General features: G+C 42.1%; 3 protein-coding genes across 4 annotated transcripts; 1 reads left to right on the plus strand and 2 right to left on the minus strand.

Moving 5' to 3' along the window:
- Window positions 1–3,335: 3,335 nt before the first annotated feature.
- LOC114452446 (monoacylglycerol lipase ABHD2-B-like) lies at window positions 3,336–10,432 on the plus strand. Of its 2 annotated transcripts, none has more exons than XM_028431767.1 (11): window positions 3,336–3,468; window positions 3,707–3,747; window positions 4,244–4,473; window positions 5,186–5,361; window positions 5,633–5,800; window positions 5,881–6,064; window positions 6,189–6,281; window positions 6,483–6,584; window positions 6,665–6,734; window positions 7,175–7,259; window positions 8,621–10,432. In XM_028431767.1, exons 3-11 carry the CDS (start codon window positions 4,265–4,267, stop codon window positions 8,890–8,892), a joined length of 1,359 nt encoding a protein of 452 aa, XP_028287568.1. In that variant the 5' UTR covers window positions 3,336–3,468; window positions 3,707–3,747; window positions 4,244–4,264; the 3' UTR covers window positions 8,893–10,432. The 2 variants fall into 2 exon arrangements, with proteins under 2 accessions (XP_028287568.1, XP_028287567.1); XM_028431766.1 differs by having other exon boundaries at window positions 3,339–3,468; window positions 4,241–4,473.
- An 850-nt stretch (window positions 10,433–11,282) lies between these two features.
- On the minus strand, window positions 11,283–15,288 carry rlbp1b (retinaldehyde binding protein 1b). Its single transcript, XM_028431678.1, has 8 exons — window positions 15,162–15,288; window positions 14,522–14,565; window positions 13,183–13,311; window positions 12,477–12,681; window positions 12,196–12,374; window positions 11,947–12,105; window positions 11,751–11,861; window positions 11,283–11,632 (listed from the first exon to the last, which is right to left on the minus strand). The coding sequence occupies exons 2-8, from the start codon at window positions 14,531–14,533 to the stop codon at window positions 11,504–11,506; spliced, it is 924 nt and encodes a 307-aa protein (XP_028287479.1). The 5' UTR covers window positions 14,534–14,565; window positions 15,162–15,288; the 3' UTR covers window positions 11,283–11,503.
- Window positions 15,289–16,987: 1,699 nt separating this feature from the next.
- On the minus strand, window positions 16,988–19,736 carry isg20 (interferon stimulated exonuclease gene). The gene is made up of 4 exons (XM_028431179.1): window positions 19,648–19,736; window positions 18,384–19,031; window positions 17,936–18,136; window positions 16,988–17,710 (listed from the first exon to the last, which is right to left on the minus strand). The coding sequence occupies exons 2-4, from the start codon at window positions 18,999–19,001 to the stop codon at window positions 17,510–17,512; spliced, it is 1,020 nt and encodes a 339-aa protein (XP_028286980.1). The 5' UTR covers window positions 19,002–19,031; window positions 19,648–19,736; the 3' UTR covers window positions 16,988–17,509.
- Window positions 19,737–19,804: the final 68 nt, after the last annotated feature.

Here is a 19,804-nt window from a genome sequence, read left to right on the forward strand (position 1 = left end):
TAAATTTCATGTTATTGCACATTAAATTAAATCCGGCATGTCCCATATTGTAAATACTGACGCGTGAAAAGGCATTTTAATGCCCAAATTGCTGAATTTATTTGTACCACTTAATAGAATAGAATAGAATAGAATAGAATAGAATAGAATAGAAAATACTTTATTCATCCCAAGCTGGGAAATTTCACTGTTGCAGCAGCAAAAAACTGCACTCAAGCATACCAAAAAAAAATATAGCATTATATATAACATTATAAACATTATTTACAGCAAGATAAAAAATTAACACAGGTGCAGAAGTAAAATGTGCAATTGTAATGCAGGTATACATATAGTCTAAATCGGATTGTGCAATTTGGTATGAAATGATATGATATGAAGAACAACAGTGTGCAATTTGAAAGTAAAAAAACCTTGTGCAGAATCTTGTGCAGAACGTGTCCCTTACAGCAGAGAGTCCGTGTTATCTCTGGCACAGAGATGAGGTGTTGTACAGTCTTACAGCATGAGGCAGGAAAGATTTCCTGTAGCGTTCTGTGTGACAACGAAGCTGCCTGAGCCTTTTGGAAAAGGCGCTCCGTTGTCTGTCCAGTGCAGGGAGGAGAGGGTGGCCGGGGTTATCCATGATGGATCACAGTTTGTTCAGTGTCCTCCTCTCCACCACTGCTTCAAATGTCTCTTGTCTGCAGCCAATGACAGAGCCAGCATCCTGATCAGTTTGTTCAGTCTGTTGGTGTCACTGGCTGCAATGCTGGTCCTCCAGCTCAGTCTGCTGTCGATGGTCACTCCCAGGTACTTGTACTCCTCAACTATATCTCCACATCCTTACCCAGGATGCAAAGGGGCTGCGATGCTGTTTCCTTCTTCCTGAAGTCAATCACCATCTCTCTGGTCTTGTCTACATATATATATATATATATATATATATATATATATATATATATATATATTATATCATGAAACATTTGACTTATGTGCCTTTAAACATATAATGTATTCATATATTCGTATTTGTGTTTATTACACTTAATTGAATCAAACGCTCTGTAACTTTATAGAAGTTTTATGTCATTTCTTAGATGCTTTGTTGGCCTGTTCTCATAGAGTTATGGGAAAAATTCCCCTGATGGCACCATGCATGAAATCCTCCTCTGAAATGCAGATTAAGGCCAGTGTTTTATTGTATCGTGCCCTGAAGGTTCATCTGTGGGCGTTGCTTGAACTGAAATCCAGCAGTGGGTCAGAGTTGATTTCTGTGCTTTCAGAATGAGTGGGTGTGAACCCAGAAGAATTGGTTTTAATGATGTGAGTCTATAAGAGATGTCCAAGATTTCAAGGTTTCACTTGATGGCTGTTCATCCTGCTCTAAATATCTTTTAACTTCAGTGGACTTATATAATGACCTGAAGTGGCAACAATGGTCAGTGATGGTAACACACTGAGGTTCCAGTTCTGTAGCCTAGTAACAAGAAAAGGGATTTAAATGTCTCTTTATGCTACACACACAGTGACAAGTCTTAAACACAGAGAAGAAAGCTCGCTGTACTTTGACGGTCCGTTCACATCAAAGAATGAATCTTTTCCTGAGATTAACATTACACTTCAAAGCTTAATCTCCAGCTATAAGAAGCTGCGTGTGTATTCCCACTCATTAGTTGGAAGACCAGGTGAAGCAGAGGGTGAAGCAGAGGGTGAAGAGCTGTACAGTGTGGGAAGTAGACGGCTCCCTGACTGAAACTTCTACAGACTTCTTCAATGAATGAGGACAGAAATTAAAAACTGAATTGAAAGCATTTGTTTGTACATGTACATGTTTGTTGCTCTTTTCTAATCAATGAAAATATAAAGTTATGTTCAGGTGTCAGGACTTTAAGGTGTTGCAGGAAAAGGTGAAACTCATCCTTATACATCAGATAAATCTGCTTCATCCTCACTGTTTCCTGTCATATTTACCCTAACATTAGAGGCAGCCAGCAGCATTTTCCTTCTCCTTCTTTTTTGTACATTTTCATAAAAGGAAATGAAATAGAGTGTCAGCAAAATCCAAAACTTAGGTCTCAATGTGTGCAACAGTGAAACAATGAGGCTAACTGTTCAATGCGGTGAGACACCACAATGCCAGAATGTTCCGAGTTTTTTTAATCACACAAAGCTGCTTCTCATGACTGACTGAGCTTCATCAAGTCTGAGCCAGAGGATGAGAATAATAAAAATCACAAGATGACGTCTCAACAGAGCTTCAATGAGACAGAAGGGTGCTTGATCCTAACCCTCAATGAGTGAGTATAGTATAATCCTATAAATTCAAACTTTGACAACATGTGACACTTTTTTCACTTCTGTTTCTCATCAAATAAAAGTGATGATTACTTCTCATGAAAACTGTTACAGATAAAGAAGTGAAAATGATCGATGATGGGAGGCGACATGACTCAGAAGCAGCTGTTTTTACTCGCATATTTCAGTAGGAAAGAATATACATCAGCTTCACAATTTCTGCAGCATGTGGCTTTATTTACAAAACAAACTGCACCAACATGCTGCATGTTCAGCCATCTGCATCATATTTTCTTATAACAAAAGCCTAATTATAAGATAAACCAATCATAATTAGCCTACTATCACTTTAAGAAGGATTTAAAAAAATGTATTTTAAAAACATGATGGATCCCTTTGAATGCATAATCAGAACACCTTTGAGTGGATGGCGCCCTCCAGTGGTTAAAATCCACATTAAAAGAATTTGATTGACAACTGGAAGGGATGTTTTTTGTAACCCATCGTTTTATTGTCACCTCCCATAAAGCTCATTCTCACCAGCTCCACACACCTCGAGCTCAGATTAATTATCACGTTATTATGGCAAATTAGTTTTTAGTTTATCAGGTAAGTTAAGTTAAAATGCAGCAGTTCTGCTCTAAACTTTACCTTGATAAGGGTTATGCACGTTTATGAAAGTGTAATAACCTCTTAATAGCTGTTATTTTAAGGCTACTATGCTTGCATTTGTTGTTAGGTGTATTTTCGTTGTAGGCTAACACGTAATCAGTGGACATAGCTCTGACCAGGCGGGTGGTTACTGTAAGTTAAGTAGGAAGTAAACTACACCGCTGTTTGCTGTGCTGCCTTCGTCAGTATCCGCTATTCTGAGTTCTCCAGCGCGGAGACGAAGACTTCAACACAGCAATTTAAAGTACTCATAAACTGTATATACGTGATTTATTATGTGGGTGAGTAAGTGTAAAGTAATCAACACATAAACCTTTTTTATTATCGCTACATGTATTAGTGATTTCAGTTGCCGTAAAATTCGGATTTTTTCCGATGGTCCCTGAACGCACCCGGAGCTTGCTTCTGGTCAGTCAGCTTCTCAGCTGTAAACAGACGGTGTTCAGAGACGGAGCTTAACACTGGGTGGATCCGACCAGAACCCGGAACGACTCTGAAGAAAACACCATGTTCAGACCAGTAATGTCTTCTGTTAAAAAGATATAATTATATCACTGCTAATGTTGTGTTTGTTGATGCGCTGAACTTAATTCCAGCGGTTTATAGACAAAGTTTAACTGAAAACAAAGGAAACTGAGAAACTTTTGTAACTCTGAGGCAGACTTTATGTGTTTTTGTGTTATGGTGGAGTTCTGTTTGTTCAGGGCTGAAGTATCTTATAAGATGTTTAAAGCTGCTTTCACTGTGTGTTTTACAGCTCTGAATGAAGCACAGTTTGTCTTCAAATCAGACAGAGAGGTGAGTAAAAACTGTTCACATCCATAGAAGCCTTCTGTTGTTGGGTAATACATACAAAGCATAACAGGAAATTACAGCAGAAGTACTTATTTAGTGTCGATAATTTTCAGACACAAACTAGAGTTTACAGATGGTCAGGAGTTCTGTGAACTTGTTGAGGAATGTGTGTAATTGGACTTGAGTTAAAAATACACCAGTATTTCCCTTCCTGTTTATGAATTTTCTGAGCTTTTGCTCCTGACTGGTTGCCAAACAACATTAGGGTTTAATTTTAACGCAATGCGTGGTGCACACTCCCTGCATTGTTTTGCCCCTGTAATAAGTTACAGCACCAATTCAGTCAACGGCCGTAAATGGATTAAGTGCTACAGTTAATTTGTGGTCATGGTCTGGTAGAGGAGGAGAATAAGCATATTTATGATACTGTTATAATACTGTCTGCTTCCTGTGAGCTCCTAACTCATGAAAGTTAAATGCTTGTGCACACACACAGTAGAGATCCTCTCCCGTTTCTGCCATGACCACCCTCGAGGACGGCGACATGGACACTTTCAGCCAGGAGCTGCTGGCTTTTGATGGTGTGAAGCTGGCCGCAGTTGCGACTGTCCTCTACATCATCGTCCGCTGCCTCAACCTGAAGAGTCCCACCGCACCACCGGAGATCATCTACCAGGACACGCCGCTCAGCCTCTACCTGCTGAAGTCCTGCCCCATGCTGACCAAAGAGTGAGAGAGAGCCTTCAGCATGGTCTAGCTGTAGGACACAGATAAAGTCAGGATAACTGAGAAATAAAGCTAAATTTAACTCGAGCTGGTGTCTCAAGATGATGAAACATAGGACAGTTTTTGGTCAAGTTTCTGTTTAACCAGTGCTGTCATAGCACAAAAAATCCTCTTAAAGGAACACTACACCTGTTTTTTCCTCTTTGCTACTCAGCGGTGACAGAAAAACATTTTAGTAACCTTAGCAGTTATATTATTCTTATATTTGAGTGCTAGCATTACGTATGCTTCCGTTATTTTAATAAGTTACTCTGTACTTTTTGCACATGTTCTTTTTCCTTTCTGTTTACATAGTGGGTTTATCTGTAGATGTTTTATGTATCTACGACATGTTTGATGAGGATAATCTTAGTGCTAAAGGTCAGCTTCCTCTCAGTACACATTCTCACTTTTGAATCTAGTCATGTTAAATCTTTTTGAATTTACATCAACATACGTCCATGATATCAGTCTGGAGTTCTGTAATTTCCTGATATGAAGATGAACTTTAAATGAGGAAGTTTGTGCAGCTCAAAGTTCAGTCAGTTTAACGTCTGACTCGTAGATTTGCCTCTGACTGGAGTGTGCCAGTTTGTGGGCGGACTTCACTGCTGCATCTTCAGATGGTAGAGGTTACAGCTGAGTCATATAATATGGAGCTTGTCCTTCTCTGCAGATACATTCCTCCCTTGCTGTGGGGGAAGAGCGGGCATCTGCAGACAGCTCTGTATGGCAAGATGGGACGTGTCAACACTCCAACGCCCTGTGGGGTTCGAAAATTCCTCCCAATGCACGACGGGGCCACTGCGACCTTCGATCTCTTTGAAGCTCTCGGTGACCACAGCACAGGAGGTCAGAGCAACACGTCTCTTTTAATAACGCGTCCTAATCACACAAACACACGTTTCGGTCTTTCTTCTGTACTTGTTTGTATCACCTCATACTACAGTGTGCACAAGCATGAAAACCTCCTAATGAATTCCCTCGAGGGAAAGATGCCATGCGTTTCAGCCTCCAATTAAATCAACACACAAACACATCTGCTTTTTCACCCACTCATGACTCCACTTTGTGTCTTTGTGCATGTGTTTCCTCCTCCTGTGTCTGTGTTTGTGTATGTCAGATGACATTACCATGGTAATCTGCCCTGGGATCGGTAACCATAGCGAGAAGAACTACATTCGGACCTTTGTGGATTACTCCCAGCGGCAGGGTTACCGCTGCGCCGTCCTGAACCACCTGGGAGCGCTGCCTAATGTGGAACTTACCTCGCCACGCATGTTCACCTACGGTAAGGAGAAACACCACATGGACCACAACAAGATGGTGTGAATCACAACTAACACAAAAAGTGTGTCTCTCACATTGAAGGTTGTACCTGGGAGTTTGCAGCCATGGTGGGATACATCAAACGCAGCTTCCCCCAGACGCAGCTGGTGGTGGTGGGCTTCAGTCTGGGAGGGAACATCGTCTGTAAGTTCCTGGGTGAAAACTACTCGAACCAGGACCGGGTGCTGTGCTGTGTCAGCGTCTGTCAGGGTTACAGCGCCCTCAGGTTGGTACACTGGAGGACAAAATGGACAGATTCAACACAGTTTAAAGCATTATCAGAACTGCATTTCATCGTAAATATGCTGGGATTAATCAGTGCCTTCATTTATGTGCTTGTGTGTGTTCAGGGCCCAGGAAACTTTCCTTCAGTGGGACCAGTGTCGGAGGCTCTACAACTTTGTTTTGGCAGGAAATATGAAGAAGCTCATCCTGGCACACAGGTGGAAAAACATCATTTTCTACACATACAGATGTGTGATTTAGATTAAATCATCTGTATATATCTACTGTCTTGTGAAACTGTTGGCTAAATGTCTTAATTCCATTATACAAGCTTTGTCTGAAACAGTCAGACGTGTGGTAGGGCTTATCAGATTTACCCTCCTGCCCTGATTGGGCTAAAAGTTGCCATTGTTCCACAGCGGCACCTTGTTGGGCATGAACTCCAGCAACATTGGTGATGCGGACCTCAACAGACTGTATGCAGCTACATCTCTGACGCAGATCGATGACAACATAATGAGGTGAACTATTCATGGATTTCGATCAAACTGCTTCAAACTTGAAACATTTCTGCCACTGATGCCACTGAATGTTTCTGCAGAAAGTTTCACGGTTACAGCTCCCTGAGAGAGTATTATGAGAAGGAGAGCTGTGTGCACTACATCCACAAAGTGAGTGACGGGTATCTGACACTTACACTTTAGTATAACTGCTATTCAAGGAATGATTGATACATCTGTGGTGATAAAAAAAGACACTTGAGGAATAAAATTAAATTGTTTGGGAAGCTGACAAGAGGAGAGCTTCTCAACCAGACAACATTCTGGCCTATAGGTCCATGGTACTGATAGCTGCCATGTCTAAAACCTCAAGCTATATGTTAGCATTTCTAAGATTGATGACTAATATAGAAGGATTATCAATCACTCCTCATAGTAACCCCTTACACTGTTTGCATGGTCTACTATTAGCAAACCTGCATGATAAAGTACATGTTTAAAATAAATACTACTGCTTAATGTTGATGCTTTTCTGAGCAGTGTAGCAGTGTACAATCAGGCCGTGTAGAGGAATTCAGACATGCAGTACAGCTTGTGTGTTTTGTCTGCAGGTCAGTGTACCCCTGCTTCTGGTAAACTCCTCTGATGACCCACTCGTTCATCAATCACTCCTGGCGATTCCACGCACTCTTGCAGGTTTGTGTTATTGGTAATTAGCTTAGTCACATTATTAGTTATCACAAGGCACCCCCTGTAGCACAGTTAATGAGAGACTCCTGGGTTTAGTGCATATTTTGCCATCACTGTGCTGACTCAGGATGACTTGGTATGAACCTGTTGTCCCTCCTCTGGAGCTGGACATCGGAGACGCTGTCTTAAATGTTGATAAAGTCTTGTCACAGCTATCTGCTCAACACCACCCAGCCCAGACTGTCTTGTTGAATTTTTCAGGGCCATGTGATCTGTTAGGCCTGCTGGATTATATATATAGAGCAGTGTGTGTGTGTGTTGTTCTGTCTTGCCTGAATAGTTCACATGCAATGGCCCCAATGTGTGTAAATCAGTGTGTGTATTGACAAGAGACATTCTACACCTGCCTTCTACGTCAAGGAAACATACCAACATGCAGGAGCCTTTCTTTGAAGTTCTGCCTTCGTGTTATTCAGGCATTCCAAGTAATCATTATTGAAGTTCTTTCTTAAAATTGATGGCTTTAAAACTGGGGATTTGATGCTGATACACAGGATTCTACGCTTGTAATAAGAGTTAGAGAGACGAATGTTATGTAGGAGACAGTGTGCAGGTGGTGTAGAGTATCAGAAGGATGATGATGTGCTGAAGAAGGACATTTCGGCCGATGAACCCCCCGGTCAGACGCTGAGAGAGTTTCAAGGCATGAGCTTAATTATTTACCTTCACACAGATAAGATCAGGGCAGCTTATAAAAAGGCTGGAGATGTTTATCCAGAAAAGTTATAAGCTCTAAACACAGGTTAGCATTGCTAAAGTCACTAAACATTCAAGTGAAAGAAATGGAAGAAATTCCAAAGGCTGGGTTTGAGAGGCAGGGTGCACCCTGGACCTCATGTCCTCAGTCTCCCACAGGGCCATACAGAGACAAACAACCACTCACACACAAAGCTACAGCCAATTCAGGATCCTACATCTGGGACAGTCTGCAGCAGTGATCTTCATATCAGTAGCAGTGAGGTCAGAACAGGTAAAGGCTGCTCCTGTTGTGTTTATGAAGAAACATTCTGTGCTGACTGCAAGTGTTAGAGAGAGCCCTGCCTAACGGCTACATAAAGGCCATTACAGCAGTCCAGAAGGGATGAGATTATTTGCACCAAAGTGTGAGTGCAACCTGATGTCACACGCAGCTCACGCTCTAATGTGACAGCTTCTTTCTGTCCTTAGAAAGTCGCCCAAATCTGTCAGAATTAAGAAATCCTCTTATGATTAAAACACTGTCCAAAGAGACGTTTCCTTTTTTATGATGTGTCCTGTGACTGATTTGAATATGATTTGCTTCCTCTTTCTCTGCCTCTGCTCTATAGAGAAGATGCCCAATGTAATTTTTGCCCTGACCCAGCACGGAGGCCACATGGGCTTCTTCGAAGGAGCCGTGCTGTTTCCTCAGCCCCTCACCTGGATGGACAAGGTCATAGTCGAGTACACTGACACCATCTGCCAGTGGGAGAAGAAGCGTCCAGCCTGCCAGAGGACAGGCAGCAACCAGCGGGACACCAACAGCTCGTGCCTACAGAACACGCCTAGTGGTGAACACATGCACACACAGCCACCTGTATCTGCTCTGCATCAGCGCTAAAGGTCTCACAGTTCAGTCACTATGGGAATTGTATATGGATTACCAAGGCCAGCTGAGTGGATGTAGGTTAACCGGCCTGGAAACTAAAACTTGGAGCGATACCTGGGAGTGTAACGTGACTCCATGATGAAGTGATCCTTCTTTCTTTGTTCCCATTTAACCTCCAGTCCACCCTCTGCTGGTTTCTGGCAGCTGCTGCTCTCTATTGTCTGAAGCACTACTGGAGAAGCAGGGCGGCGTACTTCAATTAGAGCATGAATGTGACCTTTGACCTCAGTCAGAAGAAAAGAAAAGTGGGATTTATTATCACAAATTATCATTGAAGGTTTTCCAAATACTTACAATAGAATAAGACTGAAGTCATTAATTAACTGGAGACTTAAGTGCCTTAATATGAACACGCAGCAGTGTGACATGATTTGTGGTTTACAGCTGTTTTTAATACTTGCTCATCAGTTCACATCAGTTTCTGTTGAGAATTTCTCATTTTGACAAAAAACGATAAATGCCCAGCCGTCCTCTGTATTCTGCTTTATAACCAGAGTACAGATAATTTATACAAGCCAGCTTTAACATCTCATCCCTTTTATATCAGCCTGTAGCATTCCATAAACTGGAGAGTCAGGGGGTCCTAAACGCAGCTGTTTACATGGGTAAGTGCAGAAAATGTCATTTGACACCTAGAATTATGTTTAAACATTAGCCCCCTCTGTTTTAATTCCGTTTTTTTGTCTAAAAAACACAAAATCCTCTGATTGCAGGGGGTCTTAGCATTAGGAAAATACAACCTCAGACGAACAACAACAACATTTTTCACCGTGCCGTTATTTATCGAGCAAAAACATACAGAGAAGTTCATGGTCCACTCAAGGCCTGTGGGCTCTGACATGTAGCTCTTGGGGTTTTTTTCGGCGTTCTCTGATCATTGAGCGATCTGACCTTGGAGAAAATGTGCTGGGACGTCCACTCCTGTGAAGACTGACAGTTCAAATCCTGAACTCTTTCCACTTGTGTACAATCGTTCTCACTGTAAAACATTGAACTCCAAATTATTTGGAAATGGTCTAACCTGTTTGAGACTGATGTGCAGCAACTATTGTTCATGTAGTTCCCTCCTGTCATTGTTAACACACACCTGAACGCTCCAGAGCAGCAAACTGTCAAACAAAATGTCTGCTTTGAAAGAGGTCTGCACGCCTGCTGATGATCAGATCACTGCAGTCCGATGATCAGATCACCGCAGGCCGATGATCTGATCACCGCAGGCCGATGATCAGTTCATCAAGGGCTAATCATCAGCAGCAGCTGCTGCAGCTCACCTCATTAAATCCTATGGAAGCCGCAAAGGGGACTTTAGTATGTCCTTGTGTTTTTTTGTCTTTGTGGCTTCATTTTTGCTAACAGCACAGTGAAAAGAAGTTGTTGAAGTTGTATTTGTCTGACGCTTGGACCCAGCAGTCACCGGTTTTTGGGCCACTTTGATCAGTCTGAGAAGAATCTGTTGTACATGTTTGATTGTTAATAAAATCATTTTTTTTAATCTACTGTTTACATTAAATCTGCGCCTCTGCTCAAATTAAGTGTATGTGCAATATGCAATATGAGCACTTTACTGTGTTTTACTGCACTATAACAAGCGTCAGCACACGAGTGTGAGACTTATTATCTGATCATGCTGTGCTGCACTCTGTGGTGGGTCTCTGCCTGAACTCAACTCACCCATTAATAAAGATTTTTTTTCACAAACATTTCAGTCTGATTGTTTTGCTGATTAATACAGTGACTACAACGTTATCTTTATTTACAGTTTATTGTACATTTATTGACATTCGTAGTGGCTCATCCGGAGGCAACAATGGGTAAAACTTCATAACATCGATACTGAAGAACTAAAATATCTAAATTAAAGAAGAACACGCAGAGACAGGCACTTGTTGGAATCAGCCTGTGAGAAGAGAAGCTGGGACCTGCCAGTGTTAACACAAGCTGTGTGGGTGAAGTCTAAATGGAGGTGTGAGACAGAAAGTCAGTGGTTGACTTGTGTGTTTACAGAAGCACTGGCTGTTTCTGCCTTGTGGATTTCAACCAGTTTTCTCTGGTTTGGTGCTAAATTGGATGAATCTTCTTAAAGATAAGACTCACTCTGTGCTTAAATTGAGTGTGTGCATTGTTTTTGAAAACTCTCACTTGTCATGAAGGTCTGAAATATCATGCATCATGTGTGAAATCACATTCGGGTTGCTGTTTTTCTGAGCTTCTTTGAATGCACCATCAAGGAGTTTGGCCTAAAACTTTGCAAGAAAGAAAATAATTATTGAAAAAAAAGACCGCAAATAAATGCACAAATGTTTTTACTGTGATGAATTTTCCAAACCAGAGAAGAACTGGTGTGAAGTGAAAAATAAAACTGTGGATTAGGGGGGGAAAAAAAAGACTGAACGACAGACTGTCTCATTTCTGCTTGTCTTTTATCAGAAAACAGCATCTTTGAAACATCTCACACATTCGGAGCTTTTCACTCAGCTATATCAGGTTCGGATTCTCCATGGGGTTTGTAATAATAATAATACGTGACGGCTTTCAGCGTTGTTGGCACAGGGATGCAGGGCGATTAGTCGAATAGGTTGGTAGCTGTGGCCTTGCCGTCATATTTGGAACCTTTTCCATCAAACTCAGACGGGAGGATGTCAGCGTCGAACTCCTTGTAATAACTTTCCAGCTCGTCTCCGTGAACAAACACCTGAAAACACAGAAAAACAGCAGCTGTTGGCGACTTTTAATAACAGGTGATGTATTAGTGGGTATCTAGGATGGACCTCTAGAAAACGTGTGAACAGACTTCTCTCTGATTTACTCACTCTCTCTAGCAGCTTGCTCTTCATGAGTGGTTTGACCACATTGTAGGTGGTGGTGAAGTACCAGGGCTGGTGGATGAAGTGCACAGCCTTGAAACGGGCCGGGAACGAGTCCTAGTAATGAAACAGAGACAGCAGAACAGCTTAGTAGGTGGAAGTCTTGGTGGCAGATATAAGGAATCGTTTTTTTCCCACCCACCTGCAGCATGTCCACCATCTTCTTCAGCTCAGTGGGTTTGATTCCTGAGGCCTGCTGCATGGTGAAGCCCTTGAAGTTTTCAATGATGCAGAACCCGTTGATCTGAGTCTCCTCGTTCTCCAGCAGCTTCTCCAGGATCACACAGTAGGCACGCAGGATCTGTACACACAGACACAAACACATGCTGCATGAAACCCGTCTTTAAAATGTCTGACAGACACCAAAAGGGGAACAAGTGAATCCCTGCACCTCGTCGAAGGTGATCTCCTCATAGTCCCAGTTCTCAATGTTGAAGAGCAGAACCACACGGCCATACTTGTCCCTGCTCGGCAGGATGCCGGGGTATCCGGCCTCGATGGTGCTGCGTACGGCTTCAGGGGTCAGATTCTCAAACAGCTCGGGGTAGTCCTTCCTGAAACGCACGTAGCCTGGGCAGAAGAGGAGGGTCCTTTAAAGCCTGCTAGATCTTAGAACAGACTGCATTCAAAGCTGCTATATTTATATTTATAGATGTTGTCATTCCCACACACCCTTCATAAGCTCAAAGGCTCTGTTCACGTCGTACTTCCTGGCACGGATGAAGCGGACCAGCATACTGTCTGGCTTCTCTCCAAAGGTGTCCTGCACCCCCTTGGCCATATCATCACCTCCGTCGGCCTTCTCCTTAATTATTCCCCTCAGCTCCTTCACAGCAGACACCCGCTTCTCATCTGTCTCATTCAGTTCATCCTTGGCCTGTAGGGGGAGCCACAGCAAGCCGTTAATTTACAGATGATATTTGGATCATTTTAATTTTTATGAGGTTTAGTTTCATGCTGTCCAAAAAGGTGGATGTAAAGTTAGGATGGTTTGTGATCTTCTGCTTAAGCTGACCATGATGTTCTTATAGCAGAAGTTCAGCAAAATCTGTAGAACTGATGAAACCACTTCGTGTTTGTGACGTTTTTACATTTAGACACATGGAGCGAACTTTAAAAAATGTTTCAGAATCTTAAACATTTTTTATATTTTGTCAAATTACAAGAAATTTAATAAAAAAATAAATATTAGCTTTGTTTAATTAGCTAGCTAGCTAACATATTCACTGAACAATAACAATTTTTACTTTCTTCCATTTTGATGCTGTATTAACTAAAATGATAGGATTATAGCACTCCGATATATGGACTCCGATGCACTTCGACTGTATAGCTGTCCTGCCCACAGATCTGTTTTTTATTGCCGGTTTTGTTCTACCTTTTGCCTGGTGTGGTCTGGCAGGCTGGCGCAGGGTCCAAACACTGGCCCGTGGTCCTTGACGGTGAGACGCTCCAGCTTGGCCCTGAGGGCCTGCTCCTCCTCCGACACCATACGGTAAGTTCCACTCTGAGGAGACAGGAGAGAGTAATAGCAGCTTAGAGAGCATGGACGATTGCTCTGTGATGTGTTTGATTACTATTCTGTTTACACTGATAAAGGATAGCTATTAGCTCAATGAACCCCGTCATTAGCAGCTACTTAATTCAATCAGTTGTCCTCTGAGAGTTCAAATGGGTTCGTAACGGAAACATAACACCGCTGAGAAACATGAATGGAGCAGCTCAGTCCATCATACAGAGAAAATACCCTTATCTTATCTTATCTTATCTTATCTTATCTTATCTTATCTTATCTTATATATCTTAGCTTCACAGAGTAGCTAATAAACTCAATCATACAAATGATTCTTTGCATTTTTGCCAGCAGGAAATTACAACTAATTCCTCTAAACATGCACTAAACAGGGTCCACTGACACAGCTTAATGACGCTTAATGCAGCCCATCAGTAATCAGCAGTGATTGACAGGTCTGTGATCATTGGGCATTAGAGGGCTGAATAATTGGTAAATTAGCATTAAGGCTAGTCAGCTGAGGTAATGAATGCAAAGCCATTTGGTCAAATCAAGGCTAAGCTGAAGTTAGAACACACAAATATACATTTTTAACATATTATATTAAATATTATATATATGACATATTATACCACAGCAGACAATGCAAATGTATGATTAATGTCTGTAATAAGGGATGTGTTCCATTTAGCTGTGCCAGTTCCAAGACCTCACCAAAAAAAACTATTTACATTTAGATAAAATGTCTCACTGCGTAAACATAAATCTCTCTTAAGACTTGCTTTTGTGTGCCTGTAAGCTTTAAAATGAGTCTAATCCACGTGTGGAACAGGATGCCTGCTCACCAGTCATCAATAGGCCTCAGTGTTTTTGGTTAATCTCCCTCACATGAGTCCAGTAAAGCCTACATGGTCAGAACCACTAGCAGACCTGAGGCAGGGATCAGAGATTAGCAGCTAAGGCTACTGTAACCGCAGACGGCGTGCACAACAATGGGCTTTGGTGTTGTGAAATGTTGAGCTGCGGCTGAATCCACATTACAGGAAGATCATTGGATGGTTGTTGATGGTTATTTTTTGAGAGGAGAAGAAGGGGGTTGGGGGGTGATTTAATCAGAATCTCCTTTAACACTCAGCCTGAAGAGATTTGTGTAAAAAAAAACATTTATCAGCTCTTTTAAGTAGGTAAAAGTGGAAGTACTTACGACCACAGCCATGTCTTCTGCTCTTTAAATCAGCTTCGCTCTGTCTGGAAGAGAAAAACAGGGTTGGGGGGTTTTTTTTTTGGTTATTCACATGACTCCCAGTGGGGGAAAAAAACAATTGACACACTGTACAATAATCCTCCAATCACCTCATCCTCTCTGCTCTCTCAGAGTACCTTTACTATGCTATATTTAGCCCTTCTATCAAGAGATTTCATAATCAACAGTGGCTGTAAATAACCAAACTGTTCATTATTGTGCTGATGAATTCTCAGAAAAGTTGAGAAATATACAAAATTAGCACAAAATATGAAATACATGCATGATTTTTCTGCAACTACACTGATGATCCTACCACCACCACCACCACCACTGCTATCACTAGCATGTTTTAGGCTATAAGATCCCATTGTGGAGCTGCTGATTTAATTTGCAATGGATCAAACTATCCCACAACAAAGGCTACCCACAGACCTAAGCAACAATAAGTACCCAAATAATCCAAAATACAAGAAAAGCTTGTAGTTTGAAAGTAAAATGCAGTTAATCCCTCATATTCTAATGCCACTACCATCAAGACATCATCATCATCATCACTACAGAACTCCTGGCCGAGACACCAGAGGAAGCCGAGTCCTACCTGAGGCAGATGTGGAGTAGCTGTCAGGGAGTCTTTGGGGTCCGTGTGGAGCTGTGTGGACGGGGACCTATGATTTGTAGTGCCCGGATTAGTGGCGTCACACCAGATTACACCCAGCAGATTTTATTTCTGTTTTCAATCAGGATAAAAGTGGCAGAGGGTGTAAAAAAAAAAAAAAAGGGGTGTGATGCTGACAGCGTTTCGACCAATGGTGAAGGCAGCTCTCCTGCATGATGTAATGTTGGGGATGTGTGTTTTAAGTAAGAGGTGGGTTTAATGAGGGTGGAGGGATTGGGATGCATTCCAGTGAGACTTGAATGGAGTGAAAAGTGACCATTGTGACCGCTTAGTTTGTGCAATGTGAACACACTCAGGTGAGAGAGGAGGGGCGGAGCCTCAGCTTCACATGTTAGGAGTCACAGAGCAAGCTGAGTGGAGCAAACACTAAACCACCAGCATGGAAACACTGGTGGCATCAAAGTTCAACATCAGCATTAATAGTAAGTTTGAGCCTTTATTTGTTTATATGTTGGGGAATAAATAATATTTATCAACTACAAGGTAAAAATATTATATTTAACCAAGTTGTTAGAACAGAAGAAAGGTTCAAAGAAAAAAAAGCAATTTACACACACAAACCACAAGGATTTGGATTAGGTGCACTCACATGAGTAAACATGGACCCTCAACTACCCACAATTCCCTGTGATCAGATTAGTTCTCACATATACATCATATAGAGACATCCTGCATGCAAAGGGTGTGTGTCAGCTACTATACGTGTGAGAGTAAAGGTCTATATAACCAGACTCACACTCATCAGGTTGAGGAGTGCGGTACAGGAAATCACCTCTGAGCTGTTGGTGTTTGTTTTATGTTTATAAAAATAATGTATGAAGATGTACATGTTGAAAGATTTGCTAGACTTTTAATAAGTGTTTACCTTCAAATGAGATGCTTTGTAATTATTTTCTGATACTTACAGCCTGTTTATACACCTGTATTGATATAAGTAGCATGTATAATCATGGAGTTTCGGTACCCACAACTTCTTCTTTTTTATCCACCTGTAGGACATCAGGCTTTTACTTCCTGTAATGACTCAAACTTTTCACTCTAAGCTGATACTTCAGCTCTTCACACGCTGTCCTGCCTCACCAGTCTGCAGACTCACTGCTTTGTGTGGTCACTGTTTGGAAAGTGTCCATTATTTCTCACTCTGACCCGTTTAGCGTTAACGTCACCGGCACACGTTTTTTCTCCTGATACAATGACGAAGGAGCGGGTAGCTTATCAGGAATCTGCTAAATCAGGCCTGATCTGCTCAATAAAGCGGTTTTGGGGAATAAAATTAGATGGATTTGGGCTAACAATGCTACACTCTGTTCTCTCCCTATAGCCTGAGCTCCGGGGCCAAGTCCAGCCTTTAGGTGTGTGTGTGTGCGTGTGTGTGTGTTCATGAGTAAGAACAAACAACAGAACTATGAAGTAATGCAGGACAGCAGTGTGTAACAGCTCCACCTGCAGCTCACTTCAACCGACGTTCATTCCAGTGCACCACTGAGCTTTATACCTGCAGAAAAGGAGAGTAAACTATGTTTCTTGGGTTAATATCCCTTTTTATTTATAGCGTGGGTCAGGCTACCTGAGGTGAATTTTTCTAACCCATTTGGACATCAGGGCCGTGTTTGTGACAGACTCTTGATTAGCTGGTCTGGATGAGTCCCAAAACGTTTCCCAACACCGCTGTGTGAAATAATGCTGCTGTGTTAACAATGCTGCCATTAACACTGACTCAGCAGGTCAAGTAGGATCAAACTTAGGGATTTAATTTAACATAACTCCTTTTTATTAGGACATGTTTAAGAGCAGTTTACAGTGAGGTAATGAACTGAACTGTTACAATCATAAAAAGATGCAATGAGCTCAGTGCAGGTTGTTTCTTTCCACAAATTGCTGCATTAATTCATCTTTTTCATCCATGTAACCCTTTCAAGTAGATAAGTTAGGAGAACTCCAAAAACGGCACATCAAAACATGTTTAACCCTTAACAGTAAGAGCAACAATTCAAACACAATCGAGCATGTATGAACTCAATTACCTAAAATATCTGCCATTGAAAGCAAACAATATGCTGCTGGACCATGTTTAACATGTTTAAATATAATAAGTTAAAGTGTTTGAATTCAAGCAACTTGACAATATGTCTGAACACCTCACACATCTGTGAGTGCATGTCATCATTAGTCATCACCTCCTGAGCCTGCTCTGATGACTGGGTGTGTGACCACACTGTGAGGAACAGCTGATGCATCTCCCCCTGAAGATGTTAAGGGTTATGCTCATCTTATTGGCTGTTGGCTATGACATCATCAGGCCAATACTCATCCTGCATGTAGTGGTTTGATGAGGCGAAGCCTGGCTCGTGTGGAGCATCATCGTCCCTCAGCCTGTTCTGCAGCTCCTGCTCCCACTCGCCCTCCACCAGCTTGTAGAGGTCCAGGGCAGCTTGAGCATCTTCTACTGAGCAGTGACCTCTCCTGCCAACCTGCACGGAAGTACAGACAGAGAACCAATCAAATTTAAGACGGGGGTGGGTTTAATGAGTAAAGGTTGTTATATTAATATATGTTTTAATAAACTGTCCAAGCAACAGAATGTAAAGGCATAACAAGTGACAGCATTCATCCTCAAAGTTTGAGCAGGTGCAAAAAAATCTTTGACCAAAGACATTTTAAAGATTCAGAAACCTTTCTGATGAGAACACACTCACCTGGATCCTCCTGTCCAGCAGCTTACTGGCCAAGATTTTGAGTGAGGGGCAGCGGCCGTGGGGGAAACCTGCCAACCGACTGAGGAGACGTGTCATGCTTGTGTCCCTGACCATGTGACCTGGATGGACTATGTCCAGAGCATCAAAGTCATTGTAGACAGAGTGTCCAACAACCACTTTTCCCTCTAGTATACGTAGGACCTATAGGAGAGAAGCAATGGAATTTAGTTTGCGTGTTGAGAGCAGCGAGTACTTCTGATCTGGTAACCCGTGCACAGCAGTACATTCCTCCACTTCTTCTGACACCAATATTAAACTAAAGCTATAAATATCTTGTCCAGGTTTCCCAGGAGCTAATTTCTGCATTTTATACCGCTTCTAGTTCCACCTTTATTTGCACATTTACAAGTACATAAGTACCAAATTACTCTTTATTCGTGATATTTACCTCCTCTCTGGCCTGAGCAAAGGGCATGGCGTTGAGGAGATGATGCTTTCGAATTCCGCTCCAGCGAGTCCTGAAGTCTGTGACCGGCTCACATGGTTTGACATATTTGTCGTACAGGATGTTGCCATGATAGTCCAGGATGCTGCAGCGGGCCAGCTCGCTGCAACGCCCACTGGGCCCCGTTCCCACCATCTCACAGTCCAGTGCCACCACTGTGGTTGGGCAAGAGCCGAGGCACGGCGAGCTGCGACCGCTGGCCGGAGGACTGGCTTCAGAGGAAAAACCACTGTCCACCTCCCAGCTGTCTCTGAGGGCTGCAAATAAACTGTGCTGGTCAGCAGCTTTAGACGCAGGAACTCCAAGTTTAGTGGTTTGCAGAGTTCCATCTACAGTACTTGATTTAGATTTTTTGACCAGTTTGTGTGTATCAAGGGGCTCTTGGTGGGCGGCTGTCCTTTTCTTCATCATGCTGGTGATTATTATCCTCTGGTGGTCTTTCTTTCTGGCTGGTGCACTCTCCATGGCACAAAGCAGCATGGCTTTTTTGCACAAATACCGGTAGTTTCTAAGAAGCCCCTGTGAGGAGGCTTTACACCTTTTTGAAGGCTCTGCCATCATTATGTAGTGGAAATGGCCTGGCAGTCATATCTGAGGGAAGAAAACATAACATTTAACTTATAATTGAAGCTTAACAGCTAATGTCAACACCTGAACAAAAAAAATCTCTGCTGCAAAGCATCATCTACATAATTATGACCGTCTTATAATCTTTTTTTAAATCAACCGATTAAACTTTATACACCACTGACAAGGCAACAGACTGACAGCAACACAGTTCAACAAATCGTTACGCACAGTGTAAAGTGTAAAGTAATTTGTGTTTACACCAAACGTTATGTAAACACCCGATGTCTAACGTGAACAGCCCTAATGCAGTAACAACATATATTTAAGCCTAGTAGTGAATAATAAATAAGCCGAATTAAATACAAGTACCAACGGATTTAGGGAAAAAGGAGTTGATGTAGTTTCAGCATTCCTAAAACGACAAACATTACAAGTGTTTTCGCTCTGCGTTATGTAAAACTGCCCCAACGTTAAGCTAGCTGGAGAAAACCTCATTAAACAAGACGCTACGTAATTATTTCTCCACAAAATCCACAATAAATGAATGCTAACAATTTAGTTCACCGTTTTTTTAACTGCTGATTAAAACATTTAGCTGATAAACGTAACATAAAAGACTTAATCATTGCCACGATACCTTCTGAGGTTGCACGTGCACAGTGTCCTGAACATGTCAGGGCAAGTCCTGTCTACTCTCCATCTGATTGGCTACTTGTCTTCTTCGTTTGTTGTTTTTCAGGAAGGGATCAGCCTGCGTCGTCGCCACCTACTGGCTGGAAGCGACACTGCCCAAA

The sequence above is a fragment of the Parambassis ranga genome, chromosome 19 (assembly GCF_900634625.1).
Source record: "Parambassis ranga chromosome 19, fParRan2.1, whole genome shotgun sequence".
Classification (NCBI taxonomy): domain Eukaryota; kingdom Metazoa; phylum Chordata; class Actinopteri; family Ambassidae; genus Parambassis; species Parambassis ranga.

Excerpts from the sequence above, each read along its gene's own strand:
- rlbp1b (XM_028431678.1), bottom strand. Across the intron at positions 12,682-13,182 it reads CAGACCACACCAGGCAAAAG|GCCAAGGATGAACTGAATGA; the intron begins GTAGAACAAAAC and ends CTCCCCCTACAG. Across the intron at positions 11,633-11,750 it reads AGAGCAAGCTGCTAGAGAGA|GTGTTTGTTCACGGAGACGA; the intron begins GTGAGTAAATCA and ends CTGTGTTTTCAG.
- isg20 (XM_028431179.1), bottom strand. The coding sequence starts at position 19,001 with ATGATGGCAGAGCCTTCAAAAAGGTGTAAAGCCTCCTCACAGGGGCTT. Across the intron at positions 18,137-18,383 it reads TTGCTCAGGCCAGAGAGGAG|GTCCTACGTATACTAGAGGG; the intron begins GTAAATATCACG and ends TCTCTCCTATAG. Across the intron at positions 17,711-17,935 it reads TGCTGGACAGGAGGATCCAG|GTTGGCAGGAGAGGTCACTG; the intron begins GTGAGTGTGTTC and ends ACTTCCGTGCAG.
- LOC114452446 (XM_028431767.1), top strand. The coding sequence starts at position 4,265 with ATGACCACCCTCGAGGACGGCGACATGGACACTTTCAGCCAGGAGCTG. Across the intron at positions 6,735-7,174 it reads GTGTGCACTACATCCACAAA|GTCAGTGTACCCCTGCTTCT; the intron begins GTGAGTGACGGG and ends TTTTGTCTGCAG. Across the intron at positions 7,260-8,620 it reads GATTCCACGCACTCTTGCAG|AGAAGATGCCCAATGTAATT; the intron begins GTTTGTGTTATT and ends TCTGCTCTATAG.